This window comes from Chiroxiphia lanceolata, chromosome 23, assembly GCF_009829145.1.
Source record: "Chiroxiphia lanceolata isolate bChiLan1 chromosome 23, bChiLan1.pri, whole genome shotgun sequence".
NCBI classification, from domain to species: Eukaryota; Metazoa; Chordata; class Aves; order Passeriformes; family Pipridae; genus Chiroxiphia; species Chiroxiphia lanceolata.
In genome coordinates, this window is record NC_045659.1 from 995,837 (window position 1) to 1,010,680 (window position 14,844).

Consider the following 14,844-nt stretch of genomic DNA (forward strand, 5'->3'; position numbering starts at 1 on the left):
CCCCCGCGCCCAGCCCCGGGCAGCCTCTGCCCCCCCGGCCTCGCACCCCCCGCCAGCCGGTCCTGCCCCCCCCCGGCACCCACGGGTGTCCCACGGGTGGGATGGGCACGTGCCCCGGCCCACGGGGTGGCCCCCCCTGCCCGCAGCCCCCCCACGAGCCCCGCGCCACTGCCGCAGAGATCCCTGCGAACGGGGAGAAAGAGAGAATTGGGCCTCGGTTTTGTACTTGGTTTTTGTCGAAATTAAAAGGTTATATTCATCTAGTTGTGGCCTGACGAGGTTTCCTCCCGCCTGGCTGGTGACTCTGGAAAAGCTGAAGCCACCCTCCCTAAAAGGCCATGGCTGCTGCTTCTTCCAGCTCCGAACCTGGGAAAACCACAGCTGGGGACCAGGCTTTCCCTGCCCGGCTTGGAAGACTCTGCCCTCTCCCCCCTGAAAGCTCAACACCCACCTTTCTCCTCACTCCTTCCAACACTCTGGCCCAGCCCTTGCATCCCCCTGCCTGGAGCAGCCCCCGTTATCCCGGCTCCTGGGAGCAGGGCATGGAGGGCTCACAGCCCCACAGCCCCACACCCCAACACTGGGTCCCCCCAGGCCCCGGTGCTGGGAGGGGATGGGTGATGCATTTTTCCACAGTGAGGAAGCTCTGGGAGAGCAGAGGAGTGACGGATGGGGGAGAGGAGGATTTTTCAGGCTTTATTTGGAAAGCTACACAAAAGGGCTTTGCTGATTAAAAAACAAACCCCAGCCTTAAAAAAATAAACCACCAAACCCAAAGACATGTGAACAAGCCAACCCTGCTCAGACGAGCCACTGCCAGAGCAACTCATCCTCCCCTCCCTGGCCCAAACTAGGCATTGCTCCTGGCTTTGTCCCTCCTGGATGGGGAGGGAGATCTGGGACAGTGGCCCCAGTGAGCTCTGCTGCCAGAGGGACTCCTGTGCCCACTGCTGCAGGAACAGCCTCATCCTGCCACCCCAACAGGCCTGTTCCTGCTTCCCCAGCCCCACAGCTGCTCCATGCCCAGGGGAGAGGAGGAACCAGCAGGATCAGAGCACATGGGACAGGGAGAAGCGCTGGCTGGAGATGAGTAAAGTAACTCCCTGCTTCTAAACTGGGATAACTGGTGGGTAGAGGCCACTGCCAGCCCAGTGGGCAGGAAACTGCCAGTGCTGTGGGGTCCCTGCCTGGAGAGGCACCTTCCAGGGGCCCTGTTGGGTTTTCCAGGCTCTCTGCAGAAATCAGGGATGAAGGGACACGTCTTGCCTGCGCTGCCAGGCTTGGGAGCAGTGGCGTGAAGGGGGTTGGTGTGGAGCTCTGCCACAGCTGCCACGCTCCCAGGAATGGCACAGGGCCCTGCTCCACACACAGCAGGGACCTCTGAGTGCCCTGCAGGACAGGCTCCCTCAGGAAGGGGTTTAAGGCTTGCTTTGTTTTCCAGAGCGAGGGAAGGGGAGCTCCCCTTCCAGTACCAGCACTCTTTTTTCCTTGTTTCCGAGCCACTTCCAACATCACCTTCCACAGAACACAGTGGCAATGGTCCACGCTGGCTCAGGAATGAGTCTGTGCTGCCTGTGCCCAGGAGGGTCGTACCACGAGGGTCGTACCACCAGCCCAGCCCAGCCCCAGTCAGCACGGCCGGTGCTCCCTGTCCTCCAGGAGGAGCTCAGCCGGTGCCTCCCGGCCCAGGTATCCCGCTCCAGTGGGAGCTGCCTCGTGGAAGCTCACAGCTCTGCCATTGCTGGGAAGTTCAGGGTGGGTGGGGGTCCAGGACCCCTCCTCCCCATCCCGGGCAGGCTCTGGGTGCTCACACTCCACCTCGGCCTCCTCCACGTCCTTCTCCCGGTACAGCGGCACCGACTCCATCTCCAGGCCGCTCTCCAGGGCTCGGTGCTTCCCGCCCTGCTGGTACCACCTGCAGCTGGGGGAGCCAGAGCAGGCCAGGTCCAGCCCCACGTCCTTCCTCGTCAGGCAAACCTCCAGCATGTAGTAGAAAGTCCAGAACACGGCGAAGCATCCCAAGAGCAGGAGGGTCTACGGAGGGGAAACCCCTTGAGAAACGCCACCCTCGACCCCCCCCGAGCCCTGCCCACTGCCCAGCAGAGAGGTCACAGTGCCCCAAGCAGGGTCCTGCTCCTCCAGCCCATCCTGGGGGACACAGGGACCCCCTGGCTCGCAGGCAGGCTCACCTTGAGGGTGTTGGCTGTGATGGTGTAGTGCTGCTCCTCGGGGATGTCCAGTCCCGGGGGACAGGGCAGGGAGAAGTTGCTGCTCAGGTACTGCCCACTCATGGCTTCCTCCAGCAGCCTGGGGACAGAGGCACATTGTGAAGGTCCTGCTGGCAGAGGGGCTCCAGGCAGGGTCCCAAATGCCCACCAAGGGTCTGCAGTGCCTCTTTCAGCAAAGAGCAGTGCTGTGTTCTGCAGCCCATGGCTGCCCTGTGTGGTGTGAGGGTCCCTGCCATGCACCTTGCAGCAACACAGCTCCACTGAGCAGCACCTGCTCACAGGTATGGGCAACACCCCTCAGCCTCCTGCCCCTGGCTCCCCACCAAGCCAGGACTGTGGTGTCCTACCTGTGCCGTTCCTTCATCTCTGCCGGGGACCAGGAGGAGCCGTACAGGGTCAGCTGCCACTGCTTTAAGGTGCCAGGCCTCAGGCTCTCATCTCCTGGGGAAGAAGCAGGTTGGTCCAGCGGGGAACTCTCCCAAGTGATGAGCTGGCAGCTGCCTGGGACATGGCCCAGAGCTGCCACCACCCCGGGAGTGTCCCCTGGCAGGCAGGACTCACCGATGTCCCTGACGAGCAGCCTGTACGTGCCCTGCGCCTCCTCGCCCCAGCACCGCACCGTGGAGAAGGTCCAGTCAGAGAAGCCATTGGGGTCCCTGCCAAGGGGTGAGGGGAAACAACCCGTGAGAGGATCACGGAGCCTGAGCCACGAGGCTGACACAGGCCCTGGGGTCCTGCCCTCCCCAGCCTGACCCCTCAGTGCTTACGAGTCCATGCTCCGGGTGGTCCCGATCAGGGACATCATCCCACTGGGGCAGAAGAGCCTGATCTCCAGGTTGCCACGGCGGGGGTGGGTTATGGTGACAGTGACTGCCACGTGCTCCAGGGTCCTCATGCCAGACAGCTCCAGGTCGGCGGTGGTGACTGGGAGAGGGAAGGTAGGGTTTGCTGAGGCTGGTGGCCGACATGGAGTCCCAACTCCCAGCCTGCCCCATTTAACAGGACCTGTGTGTGACTGGGAGGAGAGACTAGGTGTCTAGGCTCCCTGATCCCATTTCAAACCACTCCCAGGCCCACGGATCCTCACAGCCCCAGAGCTGCCAACCATAGCCCAGGGAGCCTGGCATGCTCCAGAGTGAGCTGTGGCTGTGGCTGGCCTGCTCCTGGCAGGTGGATGCTCCCTGGGTGCACCTCTGCCAGCAATACAGCTGGGACAGTGAGAGGTGCAGGGCCAGACTCCCAGGACCAGCATCTCCAGTGAGGCATGGAGGGGGAATGTGCTCAGCCTCAGGGCAAGGAGCAGAGCCAGGAACTGCAGGGGGGCCGGGAAGGGCTTGGGCCGAGCTCTCCTTCCCACTGGTAGCAGCCTGAGCAGCGCCTTGTTGATGTGGACAGGGCTGGCCAAGTCGGGAGCTGGAGCATTACCTAAAATGGTCAAAGGCAGTAGAGCGGGTCTGGCCGCTGCCCAGCCCTGTCTGGCTCCCCAAACACATCAGTCCATGGGATGGGGTTATGGGGAGGGGACGGCAGCAACAGGCAGATCCCCTGGGGAAGGGCAGCAGGAAAGAGAAGAAAAAGCCCAGGCAGCCCAGCACTTAACCCCTTCGTGGCCTCACACAGCCCAGGGCTGCTCCTGCCCTGCTGGATCCTGGCCTGGGTGTGTGCAGCACATGCTCTCCATGGCACACCTGCTCTTACCATTCCAGGCGACCTCCAGCTCCCGTGGGAGCAGGGGGATGCTCCTGCCCTCCTTCAGCACAGGGCTCACGTAGGAGGCGAGGTATGGGACAGACTCCCAGATCTGCCAGGGGGAAGGGGAGAGGATTCAGCACGAATTGCACCCTCCCTGCACATCCATCCCTCAGTCTCCTGGGGCTCTCACAAGCTGCTCCTGGATGTGGGCCCAGGCCAAGGGGCCTCTCCCAATGCTGTTTTGGGGCACACAGACCTGGGCAGCACACACTGGGTGGTGTGAGCACTCTGGGGATGGAAGCAGTGCCCACACACCCAGGAGAGCTGGAGGGGGGTGAGTAAGACCCGGGACTCCCCAGCTCTGGGTCTGTCCCCACCATCACCCGAGTGGCTTTGAGTGGTTACTCGAGGCCATCCCATTCCAGCTCTGGACACAGTAGGGTAGGAAGGGGGAGCAGTGTGGAAGTCCCTGTGGCACTGGGGGCACGGCTGGCAGTGGCAGTGACCCAGCACAGCTGCTCAGCACTCCACACACAAGCTGGGACCAAGTGCCAAAGGGACGTGCCTGGGTCTCCGTGCGAGCGGAGCAGGAATAGATGGGGATGCTGCTGCTGCTCCGACCACAGCACTCCCTGGAGCTGCCAGCTGAGAACACCCTGCTTCTCAGGGCAGGACACCCTCGCTGCAGCCACTGTGGAGGGAGGGAGGAAGGTGCTGGGGCTGCTGACAAAAGTCCCCACACTGTGAATCAGAGCTGTGGGCTCCCGGCAGCACAGCTCTCACCATGGCTATATATAGTGCTGGAGAGCAGCAGCCCGGGGCAGCTCTCAGGCACTGCCAAAAGCCTCATGACTTCATACCAGAAGCAACCTCAGAGCCAAGGCCAGCAGGATGGTGGCCAAAGCACTGGCCCTGAACGGCAGCAGTGTCACCCCATGGCGTTGCCAGGACAGGATGTGTCCCAGCCGCTGGGCTGGGCTGCTCTACCTGCCCAGAGGGCAGGTCTGGGAAGGAGGGAATTACCTTGGCAGCATTGACCAGCCTCCAGGCGTTCAGCAGGCCAAAGCCATGCTGATGGCTGTGGCTGAAGCCTGCCTGGTTCGTGTCCCACTTAGCGTGACGGTCCTCGTACTGCAAAGAAACACGGGGCGCTCTGGTTACCTTGGGGGACTGTCAGCCCTGAAACCCAAAGGGAACCAGGCCTGGAGGGAAAGAGGCTCAGACACATCCCACAGTGGTAGGGAAGCAAACCCACATGGCCTTATTAGAAAGAAACAGGTTGTCTTTTGTTTGAAACAAATCCCAGGACAAACTGGCTTCCCAGCACCTCAGAAAGGAAATAGAGCAGCACAAAAGGGCACAAATGCCTCTGCTCTGAAACATCCCAGCTGCTCCCCGCTGCCCAAGCCACAGCCTGTGGGATGGCAGAAGCCCTGGAGAGAAGGAACCGAGTCCTTGAAATCAACAGGAGCTGGGGCAGGACAGATCTGGGTCTCAAAACTTAGTGGGCTGCAGTGCTCCGGCAACACTGGCTTGGAGTTATGGAAAACACTGCCCCATGCCAAGGTGAGCACAGCATCAGCGGGACATGGACTCCTGCTCCCCAGTGGGGTGTGGAAGAAGCCCCATCCCTAAACCAAACTGGGCAGCTCCAGCCAGTTCCCACTCCTGCTCTGGGCAGCAAAGCTGCGCAGGAGGTGAGGCCAAAGGAAGGGCTGGGTTTGCTGCCCAGCTCCCTGTTGTGGCTGTTTCCAGGAGCCCGGCTCTGGAGAGCCAAGGAAAGGCCAGAGCAGGGCAGAGCTCCTTGCTTTCCCACTGCATGGACTATGGGATGACATGGCAGAGATAACAGCCCTGGAGCTGGGCCAGCCCATCACACACACCTGATCCCGGGGCCTGAGCCCCTGGAACCTGCTGAGCCCCTGGAAGACCCCTACGCTGGCAGATGGAGGCATTCCTGCAGCAAATACCCCATTTATTATCATGACAGAGGAAAATGCCTCAGCCACATTCCTGGAAGGAGCGAGGGGTGAGGGGAAAACACAATCCCCTTGCTGGGAGCCAGACGAGCGAGAGATTTATGGAGGGGCCGCAGACATAAACACGGACGTGCACAGCAGGGCCTTGGCCTTCCTGCAGCATCCCTGAGGGGCAGCGGAGGGAGGGAAGGGGTGGGGAGAGAGGGCTCCTCACCTTGGTGGCAGTGAAGACGATGATGTGCTGCACGTCCCGCCAGGTGAGGCAGGGCCGCACCTGCAGCATCAGCGCGATCATCCCGGCTGCCAGCGGGGCGGCCGCCGACGTGCCCGTGTGACCCTCCGTGCAGCCCGTGCCCTTCTGCAAATCCCAGTCCGTTGTCACCTGCAGAGGAAGAGGAGAGGTGCCTCTGTCAGGCCACTTTGCCCTGCTGGGGTGGCTGGGACAGCTACTGGAGTACTGGAGCACATGGCCCCAGCCCTGAGCTGTGTCCTTGCCCCCCCAGCTCCACCAGCAGCCCCTGCTCAGCCTGTGACACAGCTGTCCCTGCTCACAGCCAGCCAGCAAAGGCCCTGGGAGCCCCTCACTGCAGGGGCAGTGATGCCAGCTGGGAAACAATGGATGGGGACAGTTCCCTTTGGAGAGAGAGAGAGGAATTGGGTCTAACTAAGCATCCTTGTGGGAAACTCCTGGCAGACACAGTTTGGGACCTTCCTCATCCTCACTGTTGACCGCAGTGTCACTCCAACACAACCAGGCTGCAGAGGGGCCACATGGAGTGCAGAGCACACAGAGCCTAAAAAGAGGCGTTGGGAGGTTCCCAAATTATGCCACCTCACTGCAAACCAAGTGCATCCACCTCCGTGTGCTCCCTGTGGGGATAAAGCCCAAAACCTGGAGGGTGAAAGGTTCCAGCTCGTGCTGGGACTCTGAGTGTCCCACACAGAACACCCCGAGAGCACAAACTTTCAGTGGGAAGCACAGAGAGTGCCAGAAGCTGTATTAAATTCTTCCCATTAAGGAAACCACACAAAGTTTATGGTCTGGTAAAAGAAAAAAAAACGGAGCAGATGGCTGCAGAGATGTTAACTCTGACACCACTGCAGCGAGTTCCAGGCTGTTCAGAAGCCGACTGCACTCCTGAAAAAGGGGGTGTTTGGGTTTGTGCATGGCACAGGATCACGGTACGGGATGTCTCTGTGGCACATGCTGTTCCTAGGCTACGTGTGGATCTTGTCCTGGCTCCCCCATGGAATGCCAGCTCCCGTGTTAGTGTCCCACAAGGCCAGTATTCGAAATAAACGTGCATTTGAGACCTTCAAAGCACTCACACCAGGCTTGGGAAAGCCAGTCATGAGCCCACAAGCCTGGAACTCCTGATGGAATGCAGCAGAGCCCTCACTGGGTTGCTGCTCCCTTTTTTCCTAATGTCAGTACTTTCCAAACCAGCCTGGGACAACTTAAGCTATTTCTGAAAGGAAAAACCATCTCAATTCTGGGTTTTTCTTTCCCTGTGGCAGCTCGTGCCGCGCTCTGGCTGGGCACAGATCCCTGCCCTGGCTCTGGGCTGCAGGAGGAGCTTGGTGAGTCCCAACCAGGTGGCTGAGGATCCCAGGCTCTCCCTGTTCCCCTGGTTTACCCAGCATGCAGGGAAGCCTGTTTGACAAGCCTGGATTCACCTCCTCTGTGGCAAGCACAGAGCCACAGCAGCAAGTCTTTACTCCTGAGAGCACACCAGCAGACCCCCTGAGACCCCCAAGCACACACTGAGGTACTGATCTCCACTTGGCTGCCTCATCAGCTTTGTCAGGGAAGTACTTCTGGGAAATACCTGTCCTGATGGGAGATCCTCCAAGCCAGGGACAACACAACCCCAAACATCAGGCCTGGGAGCCAGCAACATTTCTCCCCAGCTGCCCCAAGGTGGGTGGGCTCAGCAGACGCTGTTGGCACCACAGGACAGGAAGGGGTCACACTATGGGGTGGGGGCAGCCTGACAGCCCCCCACAGGCACCAGCACGAAGGGAGGGAAGGGCTGGGTCAGGCCCATGGTGGGGAAAACAGCCCTGGCTGCTTGGCTCAGGCAAAAAGGACATTTTGTTGACAAGAAGTCATTTTTTGGCAAAAGAAGGAAAAGCTGATAAAAATATTCTGAAAAATCCAGCAGGGAGAGGCCCACGTGCCAGAGCAGAGCAGGAGCTGTGGCCAAGTGGCTTAAAGAGCCCGACGCTGCTCCCTGCACTCCCTGCTCCCACAGCCCTCTGGAGTCAGGGAGGGTGGCTGGGCAGCTGTGGGGCAGCTCCCACAGAGCTGAGAAACAGGAACCTCCCTCTGAGAGCACTCTTTATGCAGGACCCGGATAAAAGGCACCTCTGCTCCCTGGCTCACGGAGGAATTGTGTGGTGATACAGAGCATCGTCCTGGCTGTTCCAGGTGTGTGCAGGAGGACACAGCTGCCTCGTGTGGGTACTCACAATGCTCCTCATCATCTTGTCCCCACCACTGAAGGTCACAGCCAGCATGGAGGCACATTCCTCGGCATAGAACGGCATGGAGCCCGTCTCATCCACTGCTCCTGGGAAAACGGGAAAGGCACGGATTGCACGGAACCTGTTTTGCTTCAACTGCTGAAATTTCAAGGTGACAATCCCCTGAGAGCCTCTCCTGCCAGCTGTGCTCTTCCAGAGGCTGGGAGCTGGGCAGGGAAATTAGAACCAAGCCTGTATTTTTCCCGCCTGGAAGATCTACAGGAAAGGCAGCCACGATAAATAACCTTTCACTGTGCTCAGTGTCACACAGATCTTCTACCCCTACTGCAGCTTCTGCCCTCGAGAACCTGGATTACACGTTTCTCCTCTAGCACAAGTGATGGGAATGCTGCATGCCAGGTCATTCCCTGAACAAGGCAGTATGCCACAGCCCCAGGAGGGAAGCCTGGACACAGGCAGGAATTCCCCTGGCCTCCTCTTGCTCTGTGGGTCAAAACCAAACTGCAGGCTCGAGGGCTGAAGCCCTACACACTGCCATGCTCATTCCCAGACCCTTTCCCACAGATTCCCACTACCCAGCCAGCTCCCAGACGGGCAGGTTGTGTGTTTCTGGGATGATCTCGCTGTTCCACGCTGGGAAGGAAGGAGCCAGGAGACGCAGGCACTCACCTATGGTGACAGTGTAGATGGAGTTGGCGTATCCATCGTAGTTGCAGTTGTCACTGTGCTGGCCACCGTTCCCACTGGCCACCACGAAGATGCTCCCGAAGCCGCGGCGGCCGGCGATGACACCGTGCTGCAGGGCAGCCTGGGACAGGGAACTGTGCTCAGGCCAGGGGGGCTCTTCCCGTGCCCTCCCCTGCTGATCCCAGCGGTTCCTGCCAGCGGCCACGTGTGGCTCTGAGCCAGGGGGATCTGAGCTCCTCACACGTGGCCACTGCCCTTCTGAGAGGGCCCAGCCCCACAGACACTGCTGAGAAACACAGCACCACCAGCCCCACTTGGAATTGCACTTCCAGCCTAGTGCCTCACCCAGACATCCTTCCCACCAGGGAACAGACATATCTGATGGACCAGCAGGAACCAAATCCCATTGGAATTGAACCCCCCTGCTCTCCCTCCCTCTGGCAGATGAAGGTACACTCTGCCCTCCCAGCTCTGCTGTGGCACAGAGAGCTCTGCCCGTGCTCTGTGTCCCAGAGCTTGTTCCAGCTGTCTCTGCATGCAGGAAGAGAATACATTAACTTGCAGAACTGGAAACCATTTGTTATGGTGAATGGGCAGCTCAGTTGTCAGGGCTGCTCCAAACAGTGCAGTAACTGCTGAATTGTGGTTGGAAAAGCACAGCAGAAGAGCAATGGAGCAGAACCACACCCCAGTGCTGGTTTTGGGGCCCCCTCAGTGACCCCTCACTGTGGCACAGGTAGACCAGCCACATTTTGCAGCACAGCAGCTGTGAGAGAGCCTCAATGGACCGGGAAGGAGCAGCCTCAGCTCTGACCCTTCCTGCCACTGCAATCCCACTCCTGTTTCTTGTTCCCAGCATCCGAAGGCATGCTCCCTGCCTTGAGAACCACCCTCAGCACTGGGAATGCTCAGTGTCCCGAGCAGAGAGCATCCTGTGGGTTGCAAAAGTTGTCAGAACGATACCACAGGTTGCGAAAGAGCATCTTCCTGCTGGGACCAGCCTCTCCTTAGAAAGCTCATCCCACACTGCCTGAAAACCACTGCGTCACCTCTCCCGACCACACAGAGACAGGTGACACCTCTGCTGGCAGCCAAGGACACAAACAGACGTGCACAGCGTCACAGCAACGTCCCTGCATGCCTGTCGGGGCAGGTAAGAAACCACAATCCCTGGAGGGCCCTCCCAGGGCCACCTGTGCTGTTGGGGCTGCTTTTTACCTTTCCCAGTTGATGGGGGCCATCCACGGTTTTCCCGTCGTCATCGGGACCCCAGCTGGAAAGAGAGACACTGTGAAGTGACAGCCCCAGGAGTCACAGGCAGCAACTCCTCCTGCCACTACAGCGAGCTACCAGCAGCCAGCAGCTGCTCCAGCAGCACGACTGGGATCGGGGAGCACTGTGCTTTCCCAGCCATCAGGATGGCCCCTCGCTGCTGTGAGATCACTATCGTGTTTGCACTGTGCCCCTGGGTCAGATTCCAGTGGACAAAATGTTTGATTTCTATTTAACAACACATTCCAGTCCCCGTCACACGGCTCAGCCGGGGCTGCCTGACCACAGTGGGGGGCACAGTGTCCCCTCCAGCTCAGACAGCCCATGGGACGTGCTGCAGCAGCACAGAAGGAGATCTCACAACTGCAGGCGCTGTGCAGAGCCCAGGGCAGCTCTCCAGGAAGAGGATTTTGGTGCTCTCTGGAGCCACGGGAGGAGGGGAGCCGGTGTGAACACTCAGCCACGAGCTGTGACCCCGTCCCCAGGCAGATCAGGGCCCACATGGGTCTGCTGGATGCCAGCTCAGGGTGTCCTTGGGGCTCACCTGCAGCTGTAAATGTCGTTGATCTGATAGTGCTTGTTGAAGGCGATGGCCTCCATGCTGTCCGTGAGGGGCCCATCCAGCACTCGGATGCCTGCGGGACAAAGGACAAGGAACATGACCCACGTGGGTCAGCGAGTTGTATGAACTGCAAACAGACTCCTGGCTCAAGGCTGCCCCTGCAAGGCTGGTCCAGCTTTGGAGGGCTGAGGCCTGAAGCAGCACTGGGTAAACCCTCCCTGCTCCCTGTGCTGGGGTTACATGATGAGCTCATCTCTGCTTCTGCCAGCTGGGAGCCTCTGCCGGCTGGAGCTCTGGGACCCTGCTGTGCCACCAACAGGGTGGGTGCTCAGGGAGGGAGGGAGCCCAGGGCAGGGGTGCAGAGATCCCTAGAGTGCCCCTGGGAGAGCCCTGACCCCCAGCACCCTGCTGTCCCCTCAGGGATCATGGTGTGACCAGGTATGGACAGAACCACATCCCAGCATCACTGTCTCTGCCCTGCCAGGGACACGCCCTGCCTGGCACAGAGACCTCCCCTTCCTCTACAAAGGAGCACAGGAGTTTGGAGACAGCCAAGGGCACACACACATTCCCTGGCCCTGCAGAGGAGATGCAGCAATGCAGCACTGGCCCTTCACCCCATCCATCCCCACGAGGCAGAGCTGAAACCAGGGGCTGGGGGAGGTGGGGGGCTGGCCAAGATTGGCTTCCCCGGGGCCTTCAGACACAGCCTCCAGCCCGCACCACAGCAGGCACGTTGTGGCACGACTGCCTGGCCCAGCCTGCGTGGTACGGCTGCTCTGCCAAAAGCTCCGCAGATGGGCAGGCCAGGAGCACTCCAGAACACTGGAAAAGCTGCCACACCCACACCTATCCTGCTCTGCCGGGAGCTGTATCCTCTGGAGAGGAGCTCAGGCAGGCACTGGGCCCTCCCTGCAACAGCCCCAACCAGCCTGAGCAAGGCACCGCTGACTCAGAGCTGTCCCAGCCCACGGAGCCGTGTCCGGCCCCACGGAGCTGGGGGTGGGACGTGCCGGGCACCTCGGGGTGCCACAGCCTGCAGGTACCTGCGATGCGGCTCCCGTAGGCAACTCCCACCGTGCAGAAGCTGTTGTTTGGCACAGCCGCGATCTCCCCGGCGCAGCGGGTCCCGTGGTGGTTCCCGTTCTCCTCGTCGGGGTGAGGCATAGGGTCGGGGTCGTTGGAATTCAAGTCATAGCTGCCTTCTGGGCTCTGAAAACAGACCCACGACTGAGTCGTGACAGGTCACGACTCGGGGCTCTCTCTCTCTCCTCAGTTTGGGAAAAGCAGGAGTTAAGAGCACACTACAAGGGCTGAAACACAGCCTGGGAGTCACGGGAACTTCCAGGCTGCTTCCACACGGGGCTGCAGCTCAACACTGCTATCTGCTGCCTTGGGGAAGGGACCAACCAAGGCAGCTTCAGCCACTGCTGTAGGGCAGAGGGAGACCAGTTGCATCGTAGCACAAAGGCAGGTAACCCTGAAACCTGGGTGCAAAAACTCCCAGGGAAAGGTCTGCTGCTGGCAATTCCCGCCCTGGCTGAGCCCAGGGTCTCACACGCTCACGTCACACTGCCCAGCCTCCAGCCTGCCCTTTGCCCTCCCAGCTCGGAGCAGGACTCACGTAGTTTGGCTGTATGTCCTTGATGGTGTGCTCCACGCCGTCGTCCACCACCACCACCGTCACGCCGCGCCCCGTCACGTTCCGCTCCCACACGCCCGTGACGTTGATGTCCTTCCCGGGGCTCTTGCGGTTGTTCTAAGTGCCAGAAAGGACAGTGAGGGGACAGGGTCAGTGGTGAGGGGTTGCACTGGTTATGTGTGGGGCCACGGCCAGCATGGGAAGGAGTCACAGGACACCTGGGGAGATTGTTTGAGGTGGACAGTGAGGAACACTCGCTCAGGCCATGAAAAGGAGTGCGCAGTGTGCTCCGGTCAAACCTCTCTGCCCACCCCAGCGCCATGAGTGCACAACCAGCCATGGCAGCTGCCTCCTCCTGTTATCAGGGCGAGCACACAACAGGCAGGGCGAGCTCTCACTGTGCTCCCTCCTCACCAGAGAACAGAAAGAGGCTGTTTTGCCTCCCGCGTGGCAGCTCACTCGTGGCCACACAAACAGCCTGAGCCTGCGAGCACAGCAGGAGCCGGAAAACCACTCACCAGATGCCACTGCTGGGGGTATTTGGGATCGTTAAAGTGCAGGCTGCGCTTGGAGCGCTTCAGAAGCTTCTGTTCCGAGTGCCACCGCACGCTGTCGTGCTGTGCAAACAAAGTGTCCACCGACCTCCTTATTGCCTCGGGCTCGCTCCCCGCACGGCCGTCGGGCTGGTAGGCGAGGAGGTAATGGCCCTTGAGCTCCCCGACACGGCCCATGTTCACCAGCCCCGCAGTCCGGGCCAGCTCCTCTGCCCGCTGCTCCAGCTCCTCCTCGGGCGCATCCAGGCTGACGGCCCAGGTCAGCTTGCCGTGGTGGCCCTCAGTGTCCAGAGAGCACTGCCCGCCGCAGGCCGCTCCGGCTGGCGAGGCCAGGGGGATCCAGGCGGCGCTCAGCCAAAGGCACGTGTGGATGCAGAGCGTGGCCTCCATCCCTGCGCTCCATAGCGGCACTCCCTGCCTCCAATGCGGCATCAGACAGGCGGGCTGGAACGGCAGAAATGAGACTGGTGAGAGTGAGTGTCCTTGGACGAGGAACGGGGAGGCCGCACCTGAAGGTCCCACAGAGCCCCACGCTCCTGGAAGGAAACACCCGCACACCTGGGCTTGCCATCAACCCCGTCCAGGGGAACTCCAGCCGAGGCGGCTCCTTCCCAGCGGTGCAGCACAGGAGGCGCACCCAGGCTGGGCAGGGATCGATCCCAACCCTGCCCTGCCCGCCGGGGGTGCAGCCCCGAGCTGGCAGAAGGAGACACTTCCTCCTCTCCCCGTGGCACCGCGGGAAACTGCCACGAAACTCCCGAAGCGCAGATCCCCAGGAACAACCACCACGGGCAATGCCACGCTCCGTGGGCAGCCCAGAGCCGGTTCCTCTTCTGCGGGGGCCCCGCCGAACTCCGCGGGGGAGGACGAACCTGCTCCGCGGCCGGAGGAACCTGCTTTCACCCGGCACGGGGGGAAATCACCGCCGAGCCCTGGCTGAACCCCTGTTCCACGAACCACGGCAGCGCACGGAGGGGGAAACACCTCCGGAGATCCCGCACCCATGGAAGTGTCCGGAGCTCGGCATCCCCTGGCCCTCGGTTCTGCCCCGAGCCTCTGGTACAACTTGCCCCGTGCTGGGGGCGATGTCCAGCTGGACACCGATGTCCAGCTCTCCCTCCCTAGACGAAGGGCTTTCTGTGACCCCGCAGGAGCGGCACCTGCGCGCCCCGCAGCTCCGGCGGGGACACTGCGGAGGTCACGCAGGGGCAGCGCATCCCCGCCGCTCCCACCCTCCATCCCCCCGGGGGGAGCCGCGCCGGGACCCCCCGTCCCTCGGCCCCGCCCTGCCCCGCGGTGCCCCCGGGCTCTCACCGGGCATGAGCCGCCGCCGCCGGAACCCCCGGAGCCGCTGACAGCGGCGTCACATCCGCCGGGGCGCGGGCAGGAAGGGGCGGCGCGGCGGGGCCGCGGGTCGAGCGCTCCGCCCGGTGCCGCCCGGTGCCCCCCTCCCGCCCCCGGTGCCGGCCCGGGCTCGGCTCCCGCCCCAGCCCCGCAGCCGCCCCCCCTCCATGGCGCTGGAGCAGGCGCAGGGCGACGGCCCCGACCCGCCGCGCCTCTGCGAGCCCGGCCCCGCCGCGCCGCCCGGCAGGTAACGGGGGGGGCCGGGAGCGGGGATGGAGCGGGGATGAAGCGGGGATGGAGCGGGGATGAAGCGGGGATGGAGCGGGGATGGAGCGCGGCTGCAGGCAGTGACCGATGTGCTCGTTCCGCGCAGCGGGACCCCGCTCTCCGCCCCGGA

At 61.6% G+C, this 14,844-nt stretch overlaps 1 protein-coding gene across 2 annotated transcripts; it reads right to left on the reverse strand.

Moving 5' to 3' along the window:
• Positions 1-680: 680 nt before the first annotated feature.
• Positions 681-14,472, reverse strand: PCSK7 (proprotein convertase subtilisin/kexin type 7). 2 transcript variants are annotated; one of them, XM_032709470.1, is made up of 16 exons: positions 14,418-14,472; positions 13,068-13,547; positions 12,532-12,666; positions 11,954-12,119; positions 10,890-10,980; positions 10,292-10,346; positions 9,056-9,194; positions 8,372-8,472; positions 6,114-6,281; positions 4,944-5,051; positions 3,927-4,029; positions 2,996-3,152; positions 2,790-2,884; positions 2,576-2,669; positions 2,190-2,307; positions 681-2,034 (listed from the first exon to the last, which is right to left on the reverse strand). In XM_032709470.1, the coding sequence occupies exons 2-16, from the start codon at positions 13,533-13,535 to the stop codon at positions 1,630-1,632; spliced, it is 2,403 nt and encodes an 800-aa protein (XP_032565361.1). In that variant the 5' UTR covers positions 13,536-13,547; positions 14,418-14,472; the 3' UTR covers positions 681-1,629. The 2 variants fall into 2 exon arrangements, with proteins under 2 accessions (XP_032565361.1, XP_032565362.1); XM_032709471.1 differs by lacking the exon at positions 14,418-14,472 and adding an exon at positions 13,662-13,838.
• Positions 14,473-14,844: the final 372 nt, after the last annotated feature.

Bases quoted from the DNA above. Each gene is read 5' to 3' on its own strand.
- PCSK7 (XM_032709470.1), bottom strand. From the start codon at position 13,535: ATGCCGCATTGGAGGCAGGGAGTGCCGCTATGGAGCGCAGGGATGGAG. The intron at 9,195-10,291 runs GTAAAAAGCAGC...TCCCTGTCCCAG, and splicing joins GCCCCCATCAACTGGGAAAG to GCTGCCCTGCAGCACGGTGT. The intron at 2,035-2,189 runs GTGAGCCTGCCT...TCCCCTCCGTAG, and splicing joins TCACAGCCAACACCCTCAAG to ACCCTCCTGCTCTTGGGATG.